Consider the following 21,844-nt stretch of genomic DNA (forward strand, 5'->3'; position numbering starts at 1 on the left):
GGAGGACCGCAAGCAATTCAGGATGGTATCTGAGCCATTGTGCTCTTAGCTGTTGTGGGGGGTGAGGTGACCACCCCCCAGGACATAGATAAGAGAATGCTGCGGGTTTTTATCTGATTAAGTTGTTCCCTGAATTCCAACCCCCTTGCCTACACTTTTCTTCCCCCTGTAAAAAGGGTTGGTCGAAAATGAAATTTAAGGTGGTCTGTTAGAGAACAAACCCGCTCACTTCTCAAATTGCTGGCCGTCTGAATAAAGTGCCCATAAAGATTCAATCCCTGTTTGTAGTTACCGGGTCTGGTTGGTGACAGGCAGCACGAGCACTGGCTTTGCCAGTTTCACTCGTTGCCACAAATATCTTTCATGTACCAGTATATAAACTATCTACCACCATATAATATTTACCACCATATAAACAGAAATTTCCTTGTCTCTGAAAATTAACCCACAATATCTTGGTACATTTCTTAAAAGCCCATTTTGAGTTTCACATGCTCAAAGGTTAAACACTTTCACACAGGGAAAGAAAAAGAATGATATAACTTGGATTATTTCTTTGTTCTAAACCCTTCAAAATGATACAATAGATCTCAAAAGCTGTTTACCAAAGAGTACAGCTTTGGGTCCACTTGCTTTTGTTGCAGACCCGGATAACAGAAAGTTGAGAGAAAGGTTAGAATTATTATTGACACAGTGTCCCCAAATACAGAAAATCTAGAAGACCCTTTAAAAAGTACAGGTAAAACACATAGTTTGAAGTGATGGAAAAGCGAATATGTTAAGAAGTCTTTGATTTTTAAACAAGAATGTGAATTGAATTAAAGAAAAAACATGTCACAATTCAATGATTAGAGTTTGAGCAAAACAGCTAAAGTTACATACCTTAAAATTTTAAAAATTATCACTTAATAGAGTCATTAATTCACAAGGTTATTAAATCAATATAAATTCAAATTAGAATGAGCATTGTATCAAATTTTAAGAGTCAACTTCACAGATTATGATTCTCGTTATAGTTATTTACTAAAAAGCCAAATTCTTCCCTCACTATGTTTTTGGTCTGTTTTAAAATAAACCTCTTCTAGGCCTTGGCCAGATGGCTCAGTTTGTTAGCGCGTCGTCCTGATATACCAGGTTGTGTGGGGGTTCAAGTCCCAGTCAGGGCACAGGGCACAGAAACGAATCAAGCAATGAATGCCTAAATGAGTAGAACAACAAATCCATGTTTCTCTCTCTCTCCCCTCCTCTTCCCACCACCCCTCCCTTTCTCTCTCTCTCAAATCAATTAAAAATAAAAATTTAAATAAAACTTAAACCTCTTTTGAAAGTCTTACATGAGTAGCCCCCAAATCCGGAGGATGTGTGTGTATTGATGTTAATAATTCAAAACATATCCCATTGTAAAATAATGTTAATTGGGGGGGAACCATTAATACTACAGATTAGGGTGACAGCACTTCATCTTCCACCCAGAAGAACCTAAAATTTGGTTCTGGCAAGATCCCACTGATCAACCAAAATCAAAGGCTAGTAATTAAATACCTTCATTTTACCCTTCAAGTATGTGAAAAAAAATTATCATGAGGGCTAGAACTTTTAATATCTTCTAATTCTTAGAGTTTAGAATCAAGACGCAGAACTTCAGCTAGGATTATTTTAATTAATAAGTTAAGGCCCATCTAACAGATTGTGATTCAGTGTTTGGTGAAGGTGGAATAAGGTGGAAGGGATGAGCTCTGCCTTCTCAGATGATTACATGGTTTGCATGGAACTAGAACCTGGAATCTGCCTATTTTTACGCATATTTTTGAAGTCAAGTTTTTGAAGGAAAGTTTTTTTTAAAGTACAAACAGAGATAAGGGAACTGTAGAGAATCAAAGTATTTCTCAGTAATTGGTTGCCATTTTTAAAGTAGTATCTTAGAATTTCTAACTTTTGTTAAGGATCCTAGAATGGGTAGCAACTAGAAAAAAAATCAAAATCTGGTTAACAACAGATAGGATTCTATGGCTTGTCTGCCACCAACTAGCCTCCAGGTTATCTTGTTAAAATTCATCCCAGCCTCTGAATATTATGAACAAATTAGCATAGCCCAGTTGTTCCTCATCATAAAACCAGGGGTCTAAGATTCATGTGTTTATCTTGTTCAAAACAGTGTTAAAATCTCTGGGATAGCCCTGGCTAGTGTAGCTCAGTGGCTTGAGCACAAGCCTGTGAAACAAAGGGTTGCTGGTTTGATTCCCAGTCAGGGCACATGCCTGGGTTGCAGGCCAGGTCCCCAGTAGGGGACACATGAGAGACAATTACACATTGATGTTTCTCCCTCTCTCCTTCCCTTCCCCTCTTTCTAAAAATAAGTGAAATATTTTTTAAAATCTCTGGGATAGATATAGCCAACTAGTTATCATATACTAGTTTTTAAAAATCTTTGGAAGGGTAGGTAAATGGCAGGTTGAAAACTGGTTAGCAATTACCTTGAGTTCAAGCTCCAACAAACCAAATATGGAGAAACACGGATAAGATCAAAGCCACAGGCTCTGATGAACTTGAAGTATTTTTTCTTTTAAAAGCTTGCAGATGCCATGAGACGTCCAGATTTCAATTGTTACTTGTCAAAAACATTCAGTCTGTCCCCTAATTTGTTCTGAGCAAATTCTAAATTGAACTGTCTAGTTTGTAAGCCTTTACCCTAGATGCAAGCGCAAAAACTCCAAGATCTTCCAAGACTCAATCTGGGCAACAGCATGAGCTTTGAGCTGCCCACCTTCCCAAACGGGCACCCCCAACACAGGATCCCAGGCTTCAGAGAAAAAAGGGCTGTAAGGTGGATCTATTCTGTGGCCAGCATTAGGGTAGCTTAAAAGAGTGAAATTTGTCTTCCCATGCTCTGGGAGGTGCTTCACAGCTATGTCAGCATAAACAGAGCTCTTCCAAAGCCTGTCATCCTCTCCAACAAGAAAAGGAAATGGGCACTGGCTTTTTCAAGAAGGATACGGCTTTCCCGATAGGCTGGATCCAAGGGGTCCTGGAGTGCTTCTTTAATGTCATATACCCCTGAATCGGTAGCAGAGATCTTACATAGGTTAAAAGGCAGCCCTGGCAGGATTAATCCACCACATACAAGAGCAGTAGCTGTGTTAGAGATGCGACCAAAAGAAAAGTCTTTTATATACTTATCAGATAGCTTGCTTATTTATCCATTAATTCACTCAACAGGTATGTATTACAGATATCTTTCAACCCTTTAGTACCACTTCCTATAGTGGCACTCTCTCCTCATGTTAATGACTTTATTTTAAACATACTTCTCTCTAGCATCCAACTCCCCTTTGGATGATTTTGCACACATTTAGCTGCCTCTTCAAAGTAATTTAAATTTAAATCCTTCATAATTGGAGGTAGATCTTCGTAGCCAAATAACAACAAAGCCAGAGCAGCAAAACCTCCACAAGCCAGGAGACTTGCTCAAGATTCATCCAATCCTCTGTCACCGAACATGTCAATCAAACCAGGAGAAGGACCATCTCCTATAAACCAGGAAAGGGGATTAATCTTGAAATAAGTGACAGAGCATTGAATAGGCCAGGATATCCAGCTAACATTTTCTAAGTCAAATTTTATAAATTTATTTTTCTCTTTAAACATCTGCCTATTTGAAAAGAAAATGTTTTGCTTTAAATAGGATAATTGTTGCGGTTGAAGTAGACACTTGTTTGAGCTACTTTGAAGCTGTAAGTGTAAAAATGTTTTTATATTTTCCCCCATGAGAAAATTGCTGGGAAATGGAAAAAACCCCACAAATTAGCACTAAAGATATGGAAAGTGTTTTGATGTCAAGTGTGCCAGTAAATCTAAGCAACTATTTCTTCAGGCTTTGAATTATGAAAGTATAATACCTCATTTTAAAAAATACCTATTTTCGCCCTGGCTGGCGTAGCTCAGTGGATTGAGTGTGGGCCTGTGAACCAGAGGATCATGGTTTGATTCCCAGTCAGGGCACATGCCTGGGTTGCAGGCAGGTTCCTTGCAGGCTAACTACCAGCAGGGGACGCACAAAAGGCAACCATACATTGATGTTTCTCTCCCTCTCTCCTTCCCCTCTAAAGATAAATAAATAAAATCTTTAAAAAAAAATACCTATTTTCAAGGGCCCTTTGACTTATCAATGAGTTTAAGATACAGTAAGAGTCACCAAACCCTTAATTTAATGAGGTTTACATTATTTTATTTTGTTAATTGCTTTAAAAACATCCTTACCCGAGGATAGGTTTACTGATTTTAGGGGGATGGGGGAGATAAGAGAGAGAAACATCAATATGAGATAGAAACATCAATGGATTGCCTCCCATACACACCCTTACTGGGGATCGAAACCAGAAACCTAGGTGTGTATGTGCCCTGACCAGGAGTAGAACCCCCAAGGGTTTTTTGTTTGTTTGTTCGTTTGTTTTTGATGAACTGGATGACACTCCAACCAACTGGGCCATCTGGCCAGGGCTAGGTTTAAACAATTTTAAATGTTTAATGAAAGTATAATATAAATATAAAGTGAACAATATGTATAATAAAATGTCAAACTAATATCCTCCTGATGATCTGTTTTTTCTGTTTCAACATTCCTATTGGAGATTGTATTATTTATTCATCATTCCAAGAGAAGAATTTCTCAGCCAATGGCCTCTTAATATTTTTCAGAAATATGCTTCTGTGTTTTTTCAATTAAAAGTGCCAGACAAATCTATAAGAACAGAATAGAAGGCAGAAACATAAAGACAGAAATCAAATTAAGACACCTAAAATTCCAGGGCCAGAGACCGGTTCTAAGTTTTCAAATCTAGAAATGAGTTAGGGCCACCAAAGTGAGAGGTACAGCATACACATTAAGGATGTGGTTTTATAAGGTAGTTTTCTTAACATTCAGACATCTCAGTATATCTTGATCTGCTTTTTTAAAAATGAGATAAATGTCAATCATTTCTGGATTCAAGACTAGTTCCAGAATGCCTAAAGCAAACCATGAAAAAGTCGTAACATACACTCTGAAATCATTCTGGTAACTGAGTTTTCCAGCCACAGGCTTCAAAATACTAACCTGATTTTCCACATTAAAATAACTGAGAATTTATTTATTTTGATTCAATTCAGTAATTTAGTCCCAATTATGTAAATTTGCTAGGATCTTATTGGCTATTTTTTAAAAGCCCCCACAAACACAATGTTTTAAATCACTCATTTAAAAGGTTCTTGGTTGGTCGTATGGATCCTGAGCATGAGAGTAAGGGGTATGCCAGAGAAGGTTTCTTAAAAATAGAAAACCTTTAAAAAAATAAATGTTGTATTGTTTATGCTATTATTGTTGTCCCAATGTTTACCCCTTTGCCCTTCAACCCATGCCCCATTCCCACAGCTAATCCCCACACTGTTGTCCTTGTCCATGGAAAAATAAAAAATCTTAATATTTCACTCATTGTTTCACTTACACAGCCTGTACTTATGAAGAAAGTCAGAGTTTGGAGCCCAAAGAGTTTTGTGCACCCTGATTTTACCATCTCCTAGCTGTGTGATTTGGTTAAAATACTTTAGGTCTTGGTTTCCTCATCTATAATAAAAAGAAGTTGTTCTTTAATCTATAAAGTGAGAAATGAAGGGTTTTTTTTTATTATGGTGAAGGGCTGCAAGGCACTAGAGAACGTCAAACAACAACAAAAAACGTCTGCCCTGACCCCATGGCCCAGTTGGTTAGTGTCCTCCCAATCCACCAAGGTTGCAGGTTGCTTCCGGATTGGGGCACATACAAGAATCAATCAATGAGTGCATAACAGAGACTTTAGGACTTCCGCCAAGATGGAGGCATAGGTGGAAACACTGTGCATTCTCCCACAACCAAGTTTGAATACAACAAAGGTTTGGAGAAACAAAGACACAACCAAAGAACAGAAAATTGAATTATACGGAAGTCCGACTCCATCTAACCGTTCAACGGGGACGGTAAGAGGGGCGGAGCCAGCAGCAAGCAGGGTCGGGCAGGACAGGGCCCCTGACCCAGGCGCGCAGGCAGACGGGAACCAGTTGGGGTGCGGGGCAGACCGCGGGCGCATATTCGCGCACAGTGAGACAGACCACGCAGGCCCCAGGGGGCGAGGGCTGACGGCGGTGGCACACTTTTGTGCAGTGGGACGAAACGCGTGGGCCTGGTGACGGCAGCAACTGTGGCATCAGTGAGGGCGGTGGCGGAAGGCAGCGGACAAGACGCCATAGTCCCTCTTTGACCCCGCCCCCACATACAGCGTCACAACCCAGCGACTTAGTTGCCCTGCAATACCAGTAAGAGCCATTGTCCCTCTTTGACCCCGCCCCCACATACAACGTCACAACCCAGCGACTTAGTTGCCCTCTTCTGAACATTTTAGGGCTCTGATCCTGCTATGGAACAGGCACGAACAACCCCGAAAGATGGCGCAAGAAGAACTCAAAGTCCCAGAGCCAATAACTCTAAGCGACTGACAAATTGCCAGCCTCTCAGAAGCACAATTCAGGACACTATTTATCAGGATGCTCACAGAACTGGTAGATTATAGTCATAAATTAGAGGAACAAAGTCACAAATTAGAGGAACATATGAAGACTAAACTAATTGAAATGAAGGGAGATGCACAGGAAACCAATAGTGATGGAAAGGAAACGGGGACACAAATCAATGGAATGGACCAGAAGGAAGAACAAAACATCCCACCAGAAAGGAAGGAAGAAATGAGAATTCAAAAAAGTGAGGAGAGGCTTAGGAACCTCCAGGACATCTTTAAACGTTCCAACATCCGGATTATAGGGGTACCAGAAGGGGGAAAGAAACAGCCACAAGTGGAAAACGTATTTGAACAAATAATAAAGGAGAACTTCCCCAGTCTGGCAAAGGAAATAGACTTCCAGGAAATCCAGGAAGCTCAGAGAGTCCCAACAACGTTGGACCCAAGAAGGAACACACCAAGGCACATCATAATTACATTAGCCAAGACTAAAATGAAGGAGAGAATCCTAGAAGCAGCAAGGGATGAGGGGACCGTCACCTATAAAGGAGTACCCATCAGACTGTCAGCGGATTTCTCAAAAGAGACCTTACAGGCAAGAAGGGGCTGGAAAGAAGTATTCCAAGTCATGAAATCCAAAGACCTACAGCCAAGATTGCTTTATCCAGCAAAGCTTTCATTTAGAATGGAAGGACAGATAAAGTGCTTCTCAGATAAGGTCAAGTTCAAGGAGTTCATCATCACCAAGCCCTTATTATATGAAATGCTAAAGGGACTTATTTAAGAAAAAGAAGATGAAAAATATGAACAGTGAAAGGACAGCAAACACACAGTTCTTAACAACCACACCTAAAACAAAAGCAAACCAAGAGGACAGCTAGATCAGGAGTGGAACCATAGAAATGAAGAACACATGGAGGGTTAGAAACAGGGGGGTGGGAGGAGGAGAAGGGGGGAGAAGGCACAGAAAATAGCATAGATGGTAGGTAGAAAATAGGGGGGAGGGCGAGAATAGTGGGGGAAATATAGAATCCAAAGAACTTGAGACACGTGGTTATAAACTAAGGGGGGGAGAATGGTGGGGGAGGGAGGGTGCGGGTGGAGGGGATTGAAGGGGGGGAATAGAACAACTGTAATGGTATAATCAATAAAATATATTTAAAAAAAAAAACAAAAAACCAGAGACTTTAATTGAAAAGCAACTGAGTTCAAATGCTGGCCCTGTCACTCATCAGCTGTGTGATTTGGGGCAAGTGACTATTTTCGAGCCTCAGTTTCCTAACCTGTAAAATGGGGTTAATAAAACCTACCTCACATGCAAAAAGAAAAATGAGTGCATAAATACGTGGATCCACAAATCAGTGTTTCTCTCTCAAATCAATAAATTTTAAAAAGTCATATTTATCCTAACATGAATCCAGTATAATAGGACTTCATTCACTTTGGGACTTGAACACATACCAACGAAAGACAAATTTGTATCTACGACTCTCGTCATTTCTACCAGAAATGATAGGGGCAAAAGTTAAACCAACAAGAGACAGGCAGACAAGCAGTTAATGGTAGGAACGTTCCAACAGTCATGTTTAATTCAGCAAGCCTGCAAGGTGTATTCTCGCAAGGAATAGAGTCTACTGCACTAAGGAATTTAGAAGGTGGGCAGATTAAATTGAAATTGAAACCCCAGTCACCACTTAGGGAAATTAATATCGCCACTTAGGCGACCAAATAAAGAAAGGAAGATGACCAATTAGCTAGCTAGACAATCCAGTGGCGAGGCCCCCGGCGGGGAAAGGCCTCGCGCACCTGGGGGCAGCAGGAAGACGCCCCGCAGGCGGCCGGTTCGCAGCCCGGCGCGGGACAGCTGGGGGCTGGAAAACCAGCGCTGCAGGTGGGCCGAGGCCAGCGCCGGGCCCAGCCGCACCTCCGGCTGGTGCGGCGTCGGGTGGACAGACACCTCCACGTTGAGGGGAGTTTTCAACACGCCCCACGGCATCCGGCGGTGGCAGGGGGTCCTCCGAGCCCGCCACCGTGAGGTTCCACAAGAGCCCCATTGGCTCCACGCCGTGAAGTCCCCGCCCACAGCCGCTGCCGGGCCCAGTCCAGCCCCCTGCGGGCGTCCGACTCGAAGAGGGTCTGCGAGTGAAGCGAGGAGTAGCTAACAGCAGTCGCCCTCGGTGTCACCCGCTCCCTGGGGCCTGAGCCTTCCACTTTAATATCCAGAAGCTCCTCAGCCAGACCATTCAGTCCTGGGCGGAGTCACGGTCAGAGTCACGGCCTTTTTGGAGAAACGGGAGGAGGTGCACACCGACCTCCAGAGCTGGAGGCGGGTCCCAGGGGTTCGGACCGAGGCCTGAGCCCATTGCCACATGACGCCGGGGTCTTCGCGGACTCGAGCCACACAGGGGACTGGAGTCTGCCACAGGCGGTCGGTCAGAGCTTGGGGACAGAGGCCAGCAGGGTAGGCGTGGGCGGTAAGGGGCGGAGCGGGGCTGGGAGGGAGGGAGGGAGGGAGGGAGGGGCAGAAAGACGCGGGCTGGTCCCTGGGGTGCCACACTCAACAAGAGACTGCAAAAAGGGGCGACTTAGGAGGGCCCTGGGTCGTTCGTAACTTTGGAGGTCCTGTGGTAGACCACCCCACCTGAAGGAGGTAGGAGCTCATCCCGAACCTACCCCTCTCAGGTAAGGAGAACGAGAAGTTAATGATTTCTGAAATACCTCACTGGCCACCAGGTGACACTGTTCTCTAAACCTGGTTTAATTTGGAGGCTACTTGTACTAGGCTGCTGCCAAATTCCTTTCCTCCTTTTAAATAATTTTTGCCAGCGATTAAGAAAAGACTGCCAAGGTTAAAGTTTAAACGTTTCAGATGAGGCAGCACTGCTGATGTACAGCCGGTGGAAGTAACCTCTACTGTACTGTGGCCTGGCATAAATATTAAAAATGGATATTTTATATGCAGAAAACCATTTATTACATGACACTTATGAGACTTTTATTTTAAAAAGGCATTGAACTCAGAAAATAAAACCGTATTTTTTAATTCATAAAATACTTGTATGTACATGCATTGAAATAGTTCTGGAAGGGTATATGTAATTCAACTTGCTAACAGTAACAACCACTAGGAGAAGACTAGGATTGGGTATTGAGTTAAGAGGATTTTTTATTTTAGCTGTATTACTTTAATCTTTTACAGTGGAGACTATATTGATTTATGTAATTTAAAATTTGTTTTCTACTATAGAATTCTATCCTAATTAAAATACAGGTTAATTAACTCAGGTGAAAACATCCCATTAAACTGCTATGTCAAGGAAGAAGAGTACATATATAATTCTTGAATTTTTGGAAACAATTTCATTTCCAAATATCCCACATACCCCATAAATAAGATCATAATTGCCATGTATAGTGACTTATGGATCAAAAATATTTGCCACTGAGGTTGTTCCAGTCAAGAGGGCAGCCTAAGTAAACACTGTACTTGGAACCTCCCTCAACAATATAAAAATTGCAACTAAATTACAGAACAACCATCATTCACAACCACCTGAAATTGAACTGAACTGAGGTCCTACAACTAAGGATATATAGAAGAACTCAAATCAAGACTTGTAGGATGGGCGGAGACTCTGAAGGGCTGGTTAAAAATCAGGAGGGATGGCTACAGAGGTTCCTCCAGAAGAAGCAAGGCGTCCCAGCCCCATATCAGAAGCCCCAGCCCAGGGTTGTGATGCCTGGAAAAGAAGTCACCATAACCTCTGCTGTAAAAACCAGTGAGGATTGTGGCTGAGTGAGATGGAGGACTTTGGAGTCCTAGGCAGTTCCTCTTAAAGGGCCCACACACAGGCTTACTCAACTCACTCCCTGAGAACTCCAGTGCTGGAGCATCAGCTCAGAGGAGCCAGAGGCAGAGAGGAACTAAATTATGTGGCTTCAGGGCAAAAGCCTGAATGGGCAGCTTTCTCCCAGATAAAAATGCTGGCAGAGGCCATTGTTTCTTTGCTGAACCCTCCCCCACCAGAGAGGGCAGGCAGGCACCAATACCTGAGTCTCTATCAACCTGGCTATCAGCCCTGCCCTGATGATTCTAAGACACTGCCACACCCAACTTGAGGTCCCACCCAAGCTGTTTCCAGTGGTTTTTTTTTTTTATACAAATGGCCTCTCTTGCCTCACCCTTGGGACTTTCATAAAGTCTCTCAAACAAGCAGCATCTGGCCTCTGTGCACCCCATACCTCTTGCTAAGTGGCCCCAGACCTGGCACTAGCAGCTGCTGGCCTTTGTTCAGTTTGGCCTCTCCTGGGTACCTCCGAGCCCAGTACAAGTGGCAGCCATCTACAGATCCTCTATAGCTTTTGCCAGATTACTCCAAGCTGGGCACAGGCAATCGCTGACCTTGCACCTTCCAAGAGACCCCAGAGCCAGTGCACCCGGTGGACAACTTCAGACCACTCCAGATTACAACCCTACAACCTCCATGAGTGACACACTCAAGGGGAGACTCAGCAGGCACCAAAGCTCCACTAAAGCAAGTTCTGCTCCATAGGATTGGCCCCTGCACAGCAGCTTCTCTGCTGTAGTCACAGCCAGTGCTCACAACGTTTCTGCCTGGGGGGTCAATCCCCACCAGTGGTTGTACCAACAACAATCAGGGCTCAATTACAACAGGACAGTGCACACAGCCCACACCAGGAATATACTTGAAGTCCCAGATCAAGTTACTGGGAAGGCTGTGCCACTGGGCCCAATAGGACACCTACTATGTAAGGCCACTCTACCAAGAATAGGAGATGGAGCAGTTCTGTGTAATACATAGAAACAAACACAAGAAAGCAGCCTAAATGAGGAGATAAAGAAACAGGTCCTGTTGGGAGCCGACCAATAGCCGTCCCTTGACACAGTCGGGACGGATGAGATGCATCTGCACAGCAGAGGTAACTGTGGCTGGATTTCCTGTCTATCTCTCCTTGCATGTTTGTTTTTGCGAGTAGTAGGTGGTAGGATTTTTAGACACCTGCATTTCAGGGTCAATGATTTGCATAATTCCAATGAGGTTGTACCAAATAGTTTCTTGGCCAGAGAACAAAGCCCCCCCCTCCTTAATGAGGTAGCCCCTGAATATCTAAAAGTTGATGGAGTAACAGCCCCTCCTCTACCTTGAACAAAAATACATATCAAATAGAATTAGATAAGAAAAGCAAGACATCAAAAGCTCTATTCATACAACTAGCTCTAATTGTCTGATTTATGACTCTCCTGGTCAAAATAACCTTTGTTTAACATAACTTCATGCCATGCACCTACTCCTTTAATGTTATGTATCAATCTCTATAAAAAATAAAGTTTAAGTCAAACTCAGTGAGTTCAGTCAGATCCACAGAGGCTGGCTGTTCTCCAGCATCCAACCAGGTGTCTGACTCTTCATTCATTGCCTGCGCCATCCATCCTTTGGGGACTCTCAACCCTGCCGAGGCTGGACCCTGGCAAGGGCCCAAATAGAAGAACAGGAGAAATCTCCAGAAAAAGAACTAAATAAAAATGGAGGCAAGCAAACTACCAGAGTTCAAAACAATGGTTATAAGGATGTTTAAGGAACTTACTGAGAAGTTCAACAGCATAAAAAAAGGAAATGGAAACCATAAAAAAAGAACCAGTCAGATGAAGGATACACTAACCGAAATGAAGAATAAATTACAGGGAATCAACAGTACAGTAGACGAAGCTCTGAAGTAGAATATAAAGAAGCAGAAAGCACCCAATTAGAACAGCAAAAATAAAAGAGAATCCCCCCCAAATTAGGATAGTATAATGATCCTTGGGGACAACTTTAAGTGTACCAACACTCGCATTATGAAGGTGCTGGGAGGAAAAGAGAAAGAGCAAGAAAGTGAAAATCTATTTGAAAAATTAGCCCTGACTGTTGTGGCTCAGTGGGTTGGGTGTTATCCCACAAACAATGGGTTGCCAGTTTGATTCCCAGTCAGGGCACATGCCTGGGTTGTGGGCCAGGTCCCAGGTTAGGGTTGTGCAAGAGACAGCTGATCAATGTTTCTCTCTCCCTCTTTCTCCTTCCCTTCCCATCCCTCCAAAATAAACAAACAAACAAACTTAAAAAAAGAAAAAGAAAACCTATTTGAAAAACAATGATGAAAAACTTCCCTAACCTGGTAAAACAAATAAACATGTAAAACCAGGTAGTGCAGAAAGTCCCAAACAAGATGAACTCAAAGAAGCCCACACCCAGGCACCTTATAATTAAATTTCAAAAGGTTAAAGACAAAGAGACAATCTTAAAAGCAACAAGAGAAAAGCAGTTACCTACAAGGGTGCTCCCATAAGACTGTCAGCTGATTTCTCAACAGAAACTTTGCAGGCCAGAAGGAATTGGCAAGAAATATGCAAAGTGTTGAAAAGGAGGGACTTACAGCCAAGATTACTCAACCCAATAAAGCTATAATTTAGAATTGAAGGACAAATAAAGAGCTTCCTAGACAAGAAGCTAAAGAAGTGCATCACTACCAAACCAGCATTACAAGAAATGTTACAGGATCTTCTTTAACAAGAGGAAGAAGGAAAAAGATTAAAAACATGAATAATAAATAGTCATAAAAAAACCAAAATCTTACCATTTGTGACAGAATGGATGGACCTAGAGGATATTATGCTAAGTGAAATAAGTGAGCCAGAGAAGGACAAACACCATATGATTTCACTTATATGTGAAATCTAAACAACAATATAAATCAACAAACAAAGCAGAAACAGACTTATAGAGGGAGAGGAGGTTGGAGGACTGGGTGAAAAAGTTGAAGGGATTGAGAAGTACAGATTGGTTTTTACAAAATAGTCATGGGGATGTGAAGTACAGCATAGGAAATATGGTCAATAATATTGTGATAACTATGTATGGTGCCAGTTGGGTACTGGAAGTATCGGGGGGAACACTTTGTAAAGTACATAACTGTCTGACCACTATGCTGTACACCTGAAACTAATACAAAATAGCACTGAATGTAAACTGTAATTGAAAAAATTTTTTAATTGCTACTGAAAGCATATGGTTACTGGATCAAGAAATTCTGGTTTAGAGCCATCTAAACCAGAATACAACAACCCTGTGTTTTTTGAAAAGTACAGTTTAGGTGGCTGATGCCCAGTTTTAGAAAAACAGTTCAAAATATTGATTTCTGCCCCTTAAAAGTATCATAGTGACCGTGAATTTTGGATTTTGTGCATCTCTGTTTGTGCCATCTGAAAAAAAATAAAATGCCCTCCACAAGTTTCTTTCTTCCCACAGTTCAAAAACCATTTAAAGTAAATGTACATAATAGCTTAGTCATGACACTTTGTGATTTTCAGTGGGCTGAAATATGTAACAGGTTTATACATATATTCTTTTAAATGATCAGTGGTTGACAAAGACATATTTGCTTTCAAACTATCCCATTGGCCTTTACCATTCTGATGAAATATTAGATGTACACTATTAGATGTACAAAGGAAAGCAGAACAAAGGGCTGGATTTGGCTATACTTTCTGATTTTTTAAAAAGTTTCTCCAATTAAATTCCTTTTAGGTTTCAACTGCTTTGAGTCACTAAAGCTTCAAAGTAAAATTACTGACAGCCATTAAAAAATCAACATGTTTACAAATGGTTCCTTATTTCTTATCATTTTAAATCTGAACTCTCCAATTTGGCTTGTGGAGACTCCATTATGGACCCTAACATACCCTTGACTTTCCAGTAGTCTTCATCATGCAGCTCTGCACTACCTGGGCATACATCCTCAGGCTGCAAGGCAATTCAAAATGTGTGAAGTACATTTTCTTACTAAGAAGATAATGAGACCTAGGGCCTCATTCATAAAATAAAAGCAAAGCTTGGAGGTGAAGGGATTAAGGTGTATAAATTACAGTCACAGGGATGTGAAACACAGCACAGGGAATGTGGTCAACGGCGTTGTGATAACTATGTATGCTGCCCAGTGGGTACTGGAAATATTGGGGGGAACTCTTTGTAAAGTATATGGTTATCTAACTACTATACTGTACACCTGAAAGCAATACAAAATACAGAAAGTATACTGTAATTGAAAAAAGAAAAGAAAAGCTCAGTATAGTAGCCCACCCCACCCCACCCCCGCCATCTGTGGGGAATACATGCCAAGATCCCCAGTGCATTCTTGAAACCGTAGACAGTACCAAACCATACATATACTATGTTTTTTCCTCTGTATAATACCTATAATAAAGTTTATCAATTGGGCACAGAGGAGATTAACACTCATGACTAATAAAATAGAACAACTGTAACAATATGCTGGGATCAAAAGTTACGTGAGTGTGCTGCTCTCTCAAAATCCCTTATTGTACTGAACTCACCTTTCTTGTGAAGATGTGAGATCACAACGCCTATGTGATGGGATGAAGCGAAGTGCTCAGAATAACATGCAATTTGACACATATGAGTTGTTCATCTCTGGGATTTTCCATTTAATGTTTTCTGACCACCGTTGACTGCAGATGATTGAAACTGCAGACCAGGGGGTACTACTTCATCTAAGTATATCAACGTCCCAGTTGGAGTTCAGGAACAAGTCTTGAGTACACATTTAGGAATGTATACTGGCAAGAATGAAGCAGAGTCCATTCCTTAGGGGGCTTGAGTGGGCAGGCTCCCAACACGCTCAGTTAGGGCCCGAAGTGGATATGGGACTCTTAGCAATACAGAATCTCAGTCCTTAGAACAAGAACACAAGGCCAAAGTTAGGCCATCAGTTGAAAGTTGGGCAAGCGCTTCTTACATTTCTCCTGCTTAAGGTTAAGATTAGTCCTACAGATAAGGTCGGGGTTAAGCCTATACATTGGATAAAGTTCAGGGGAGAAAGGGGTAGACCCACCAGTGAAGAAAAAGGGATTGCGAAGGCTGAGAATCCAGTGGACCTGACAAGGAAGCCAATATGGTTGCTTTCTTACAAAAAAGTTACTAGGTGCTCTGGAAAAGGCAATACATGCTGTGTGAATAGGATTTTTATTAATAGTATCTGATCTGTGATTATAATGTTACATTTTACTGGGCTTGACAGATTTTTTCCCATTGACATGTGTATGGAAGAAAATTTGAATCTGCTGCCAGGCATCTACCTGTGCCCTTGAATGAGCCTTTGGCTCACCTCCATAGAATACTGCTAGACCCAATACTGAATGTACAGAGACTCTAGAAGGAGGAAAGTAAGGTGGGTCAATACAATGACCAGTTCCTGGGAAGTGGATTATCTGGGGTCTCTCTTTTCCATGGGCTTGTAACCGTTCAGAGGCTATATGCGCATAGAATTCACTGTTCCAGTTATGATCATCCAGGCCAACAATAAACAGGAAGGGCCCCTGGGCTTTTTCCAATGGAATAAGACTTTGGCGGTAGGATTCCTCCAGTGGATTGTTCCAAATATTCATTATATTTAGAAAGCCTGACTCAGTGGTTGTATGTTTCCCTAGGTCATTGCCAAGATCAGGAATAATCATATCCTTATAATGCAGAGGAGCTAGTGTGTTGGCCACACAGGCATTGATAACTACGGTGGCTGAGATGCCCTTTAAATAAGATGCCATTGAGAGACACAGGTCACCTCCTTTGGAGAATCCAAGAAGCCCCACACTAGGGCCTTTCACCTGATGGGGGGTGTGGAGAGAGAGAGAAAAATGAATAAGCCTAGAATTCATAACAGCGATTGTATATTCTCTAAGTAGTTTTCTGAAATGTCATTTGCTTTCAGTCCTCATGCAACAATCTACAAAGTTCAATAGTGTCTTCTAATCAGCAAATTAATGGATTTCCTAGTATCCAGGCCCTCCACTAATATTTATAGGGCCTGGGTTAAGAATATACACAGAGACCCATATACCCTATACCTAAATATTTAAAAGTTAAATATCAAATTAACAAACTGTCAAATAAAATATATGCTTTTTTCCTACCTTGATAAAGTTCCAATCTAAAATTTTGGAACTCCTTGGAGTTCTGTACTGGAGCATGACTTAGGGGAGAGCCAGGCCCCGGCCCCAATCCCTGGTCCCTGGCCACCCTCTTTCTCTTCCACCCCTGGCTCCATCATGCACCTTGAGGGGCCTCTCACATACATGTGTGGACACCCCAGCAAGTTGAAGGCCTAGGTGTATTAACATTGAAGGACCCTGAGAAGAAGCATAGGGCCTGGAAGCAGGATCAATGCTGATCAGCAGAGAATTCTGGGGTTCAAGATCCCAAGGGCATGGTGAGAGGGGGCAACATGGGTTCCAGGTGGATACATCCCCTTGGTCTCTTGGACTCCTCACCCTCTGGGCAGTGATGCATCCTAAGGAAGGTGAGCGTGTGGCCATCTGTAACAAAGTGGTCAAGGAAGAAGCCCCTTCTCCCTAAGTGTGAGGGCAGAACTGATAGTATATACAGGTCTCTTTTTCCTGGGGCCTTATCACACCTGAATAAACCAATCATCATAGTTCAACATCTCCTCAGTTTTAGCAACTCTGCTAAAAGACCAGTCCATGAACTTTTAAGGGTTAAGCTATCTTACAGACCTTGCAGAACATCTTATACCTTAACATTAACATGCTTGGATCTGTAAGTTTCCATAGTAGCACAGAATATATATTCCATTTATTATCACTACCAAATTTTTTTATTTAATTATTTTTCCACTATCAGATGAGAACTTTCTCTGCAAAAGCCTAATACCATGATCACATTTAGCAAAATGATTCTTTAATATCAAATACACAATGTCCAATGATCTCAAAGATGTCTTTTTCTAGAAAGTCAACCCTGGCTGCTGTAGCTCAGTGGATTGAGCCCGGGCCTGCAAACCACACGATTGCAGTTCAATTCCCAGTCAGGGCACATGCCTGGGTTGCAGGCCAGTTCCCAGCAGGGGACTCATGAGAGGCAAGCATACATTGATATTTCTCTCCTTCTCTCCTTCCCTTCCTCTCTAAAGATAAATAAATAAAATCTTAGAAAAAAAAAGTCAAACTTTTTCTCTACCCACTCACATTAATCTTATAAATAAGAAAAATTGAGTTCCACAGAGTGCAATTGCCTTATTCTGGATCGTAAGGCCCTTTGGTAGTAAAACTAGAACTCAAGGTTAGTAACTTTTTAGTCCAACTCTTTGAATTATGGTCAAGAATTAAAGGGAACTAAAAAGTCAACTTTTAAGGAATTAGAGGGAGATGGGTGGAAATGGAAATAATAATCCTTTCAGTAAAACTTGAAGGAGATTTTCTGGCTCATGGCATACTTCTCGCCCCCAGTGTCCTGCCAGGGCTTTTGGATCCAGCCCGGTCAGTGTCGCTCTGCCTCTCCTCCACATTCAGGTGAGCACCAGAACTCACCTTTGGATGCTGCAGCATGAAGTCCACGGCTTCTTCAAAGTACTCCAAGTGCACTTCATTGAGGTATGCAGGGAGGTCTTCAAACCTAAAATAAGCCAGAGCGAGCACAGCAAAACCATGTCTGGCCAGGAGGCTGGCCCTGTATTCACAGAGGCCACCACTGCTTCCAAAGAGATCGAGGATCCCAGGGAAGGGCCCTTCACCTGGAGAATACCAAATGTCATAAGGAGCATTAGACTCTCAGAAGACGTTCTTGGGTTTCAGATTTTGGCAGTCAAGAAAGAGAAGTTTTTGAAGCAAGGAAGTCTGAGGGTGTGGGGGGTTGGTGAAAAGAAGGGCCCTTTTTTACTTTTTTTTCTTTTTCTTTTTTTAAATCCTCACTTGAGGATATGTTTATGGATTTTTTTTAAGTGAGTGAGGAACAGGGACAGGGCTGGTGAGAGAGAAACATCAATTGATCACTTCAAACCCGCAACCTAGGTACATGCCCTGACCAGGAGTCGAATCTGCAACCTTTCGGTGTATGGGATAACACTCCAACCAACTGAGTCGCCTGGCTGGAGCTAACTTTAAAAAAAACAAAAACACAACAAAAAAAAGCCCTGGCTGGTGTGGCTCAGTGGACTGAGCACCAGCCTGAGAAGCGTAGGGTAGTGTGTTCAATTCCCAGTCAGGGCACATGCCTGGCTTGCGGGCCAGGTCCCCAGGAGCAGGTGTGTGAGAGGCAACCACACATTGATCTTTCCCTCTCTTTCTCCTCATTTCCCTTCTGTCTAAAAATAAGTAAAATCTTAAAAAACAAAACAAAAAAATGGTGAGGAGAAGGGAGAGTGGATAAAATGCCTTATTTTATCCAGAATTTTTCACATCTTTTAACAAAAATAATACTAAGTATGGTTGACCCTTGAACAACACAGGGGTTAGGGGTGCCAATCCCTCTGAGGCCAAAAATCCCAGTATAACTTTTGACTCCCCCAAAACTTAACTACAGCTGTCCGTAGTTATCTGCAGGGGATTGGTTTCAGGACCCCTAGAAATACCAAAATCCACAGATGCTCGAGTAAATTATATAAAATGGCACAGAACAATGCATACAGTCAGCCCTCTACATCTGTAGATTCCCAACCAAGGACAGAAAATACTACTTTTGATCCATAGTTGAGTAAATCTGCAGATGCAAAAAGCTAAGGAAGGATATGGAAGGCTGATTATATATTTATTGAAAAAAATCACTTCTAAGTGGACCTGTGCAGTTAAAAAGTCCATCTTGTTCAAGGGCCACCTGTAAACAAAATTAGAAATAACATGATAAGATGCATATTTTCCACCAAGTTTTTCTTGTTTTAGTTTTTTTAAAAAAAGATTTGAGAATGCTTTGAGAGCTGTAATGCATCCTACACACATAGGGGATTATTAGAACATACTCCCCAATGCCTTAGATTCTCTGCTCCAGCCTTAAAGAATGCCATCCCTACATGCGCCATGTTCTCTTGGGCCCTCGAAAATGGTATGCATTCTTCTCCCCTCTCCACCTTTTTGACACGGTTGACTGATCAGTCTTCACACCTCAGTTAGATCTCCGTTCCTGGAAACACCTCCCTGGCCCCCCTCCACACACATCCCCACCGTGAGTACCCTGGGCCTGCACCTTCCTGCCTTGGCACTGACCACACTTAGTACAGGTGTGAGGATAATGTCTGAATCCTCTATTAGGCTGTAAGCCCAGAGACGTTCCTGTCCAAGTTTGCTGGCTATTGCATCCCAGTACGTAACACAGTCCTTAATTTAACGTATATTTGTTAAATGATTGAACCCTTCTACATTATTTACAAAAGCTTTTGAGTCAAAACACACACGATAAATTTTAAGTGGGCTACCTAGTAGACACTGAAATAGTTAACACTTAAGATTGACTTGACTGGAAATCAGATACTAGGACTGAGTAGTGAGAGACTTTTTTTTTTTAATTAATGAAAGTCTTTTGGATATTCTTATTGAATTAGTCCGTGTGGTTCATTGAGCTTCTACTATATCCCTATGCAAGCCTCTAGGAATATATAGTGAGGTGTAAGACCCGATTCCATCCCCAGGAGTTCACAGTTAAGTGGACAGTCACTAAGGCTGTGAGTTGCTGAAGAATTGTAAGAACAAAGCAGGGCCTCTTGTTTTAGAGAATAATCACAGAATTTTATTTAGGGATTCTGTAAACTGTGGCAACTCCAGCATTACTCTATACTGGGGGTTTCAGTAAAAAATTTGGTTGGAAGGAGTGGGTCAAGGGTCTTGTTTCCAGGCTGCTGTTACCTGGTAGGCACCTAGTTTTTACTTGGACTGCAGATTCTCAACGTCAGCAGTATAGACACTTTGAGTAAGGTATTTCTTCGTTGAAGGGCTGTTCTGTGCATTGTTTAGCGGATGTTTAGCGGCGGTCAGGCCTCTGCCCACTAGATGACAGTAGCACCACCCCCTCCGTTTGTGACAAAAATGACTTTAGATACTGCCAGATTCCCCTGGAGTGGCGAGAAAAATCATCCCATATTGAAAAACACTGACAGGTTGTAATGATAGTGGGGGTAGGACTACCAGGGAGGTTTTGTTTGTTTTGGATTATGGGGAACTGCCTCTATCTGTGGGTTTTAGCGTCCTTGGAAGTTTAACGTGAAAGGGGGCAAAAATCACTCTTGCCCATCACTCTAGGCAGAACTCATTGCCTAATATCAGTATTTGAAACTCAAAGGCGTAGCTGACACACAGCTTATCTCTCAGTAAAGATATGTTGTATGCCCCTTTTAGCATACTGCTAAGGGAGTGACAGGGCCTCCATGAAACTGTACCATGAAACTTGAAAGAAAAACTTCCACCCAGAAACCACGATAGACCCTGGATCGCGGGGGTCAGTTTAGGTAAATTCCACAGTCACGTGGTCCCAGGCCCGGTAAGAGGCCACACTTGGTCTGGGACTCCACGTGACTCTCCAGAATAGTAGAGGAAGCAGATCGCTCACCTGGTGGCAGGAAGAGAGTGGCGCGCAACCGGCCTGCGCGCACCGGCTCCCGCCGCACCCCGGGTGCAAGGAAGTCTCGCTCGTGGACCACCCGGCCCAGGACACGTCCTCCCTCAGGCTCGTGGCCCTCGAGCACCTCCAGCTCCACAACGAAGGGCGTCTGCACGTCCCGCTTCACCAGCCGAACTAAATGCTTCTCGGGCTCCAGGGCCCAGAAGAGCCCCATGGGCTCCAGCCCTGTGAAGCTGCCGCCAAGGGCCGGCGCGCGCATCAGGTCCAGCTCGCCTCCCCCATCCGCGCAGTAGCGCGCATGGGCCCTGAAGAGCGCGCCATTCTCGTCGCGCAGGGACGAGCGCAGTGTGACCGGCTGCTCCGGGCACAGGCCCCTCACGATAATGCGCACGGGCTCGTCCCAGCAGCAGCGGCTCCGGGGCTCCAGGGACATTGTCACCGCCATCCGAGCAGAGACATAAGAGACCAGGCCACCAGGCCTCAACTTTGGAGAACTCGGCAGCAGCGCCCAGCTCCTTGAGCTCGAGTTCTGTTGGCAGAGTCTGGACCCTCGCAGGACAGCGGGAGCTGTGGCCATCATTTTGCGACTTGATTTCGGAATTTGGATAGCTTCACAGGGCTGTGGAGGAAGTTAGCACTGGTTGGGGGCCTCTGACGGCAGGCTGCCCAGCTGCAGGCTAAGAGCCCAACGGGGCAGAGCAGCCCGCTAAGCTGAGCTTAGAGGGCCAGTCCCGCCGCTCAGCAGCAAAAGCTAGCAGACACACAGAAACTTGTGCAAAGCCTCCTCGCTGAAAAACTCCCTCTGAATTTGGGAGAAAATGTCCCAGTTCTGCCTCTTAAAAGCTCTTTAGCCTGTGCAGTGCGCTGGGCCTGGGCTGCTATTGAGGGAACCTGGCACATAGCAGTCTC

General features: G+C 43.1%; 2 protein-coding genes across 4 annotated transcripts; both read right to left on the reverse strand.

Moving 5' to 3' along the window:
* Positions 1 to 65: 65 nt before the first annotated feature.
* On the reverse strand, positions 66 to 21,840 carry LOC118976766 (acyl-coenzyme A thioesterase 6-like). Of its 3 annotated transcripts, XM_037031400.1 has the most exons (4): positions 20,924 to 21,840; positions 17,920 to 18,122; positions 606 to 646; positions 66 to 166 (listed from the first exon to the last, which is right to left on the reverse strand). In XM_037031400.1, the coding sequence occupies exons 1-4, from the start codon at positions 21,513 to 21,515 to the stop codon at positions 118 to 120; spliced, it is 885 nt and encodes a 294-aa protein (XP_036887295.1). In that variant the 5' UTR covers positions 21,516 to 21,840; the 3' UTR covers positions 66 to 117. The 3 variants fall into 3 exon arrangements, with proteins under 3 accessions (XP_036887295.1, XP_036887296.1, XP_036887294.1); XM_037031401.1 differs by lacking the exon at positions 66 to 166 and having other exon boundaries at positions 544 to 646; positions 20,924 to 21,839; XM_037031399.1 differs by lacking the exons at positions 66 to 166; positions 606 to 646 and adding an exon at positions 14,997 to 16,200 and having other exon boundaries at positions 20,924 to 21,832.
* LOC118976680 (bile acid-CoA:amino acid N-acyltransferase-like) lies at positions 2,373 to 9,023 on the reverse strand. The gene is given in 3 exon segments (XM_037031296.1): positions 2,373 to 2,983; positions 3,306 to 3,801; positions 8,278 to 9,023. Coding segments are annotated over 3 exon segments (1,038 nt in total). The 5' UTR covers positions 8,521 to 9,023; the 3' UTR covers positions 2,373 to 2,684.
* Positions 21,841 to 21,844: the final 4 nt, after the last annotated feature.

The sequence above is a fragment of the Sturnira hondurensis genome, unplaced genomic scaffold, assembly GCF_014824575.4.
Source record: "Sturnira hondurensis isolate 20B ecotype Veracruz unplaced genomic scaffold, ASM1482457v3 Scaffold0021143, whole genome shotgun sequence".
NCBI lineage: Eukaryota > Metazoa > Chordata > Mammalia > Chiroptera > Phyllostomidae > Sturnira > Sturnira hondurensis.

Excerpts from the sequence above, each read along its gene's own strand:
- LOC118976766 (XM_037031399.1), bottom strand. The coding sequence starts at position 21,515 with ATGATGGCCACAGCTCCCGCTGTCCTGCGAGGGTCCAGACTCTGCCAA. Across the intron at positions 18,123-20,923 it reads CACTCTCTTCCTGCCACCAG|GTGAAGGGCCCTTCCCTGGG; the intron begins GTGAGCGATCTG and ends GGTATTCTCCAG. Across the intron at positions 16,201-17,919 it reads TCATGCTGCAGCATCCAAAG|GTGAAAGGCCCTAGTGTGGG; the intron begins GTGAGTTCTGGT and ends ACCCCCCATCAG.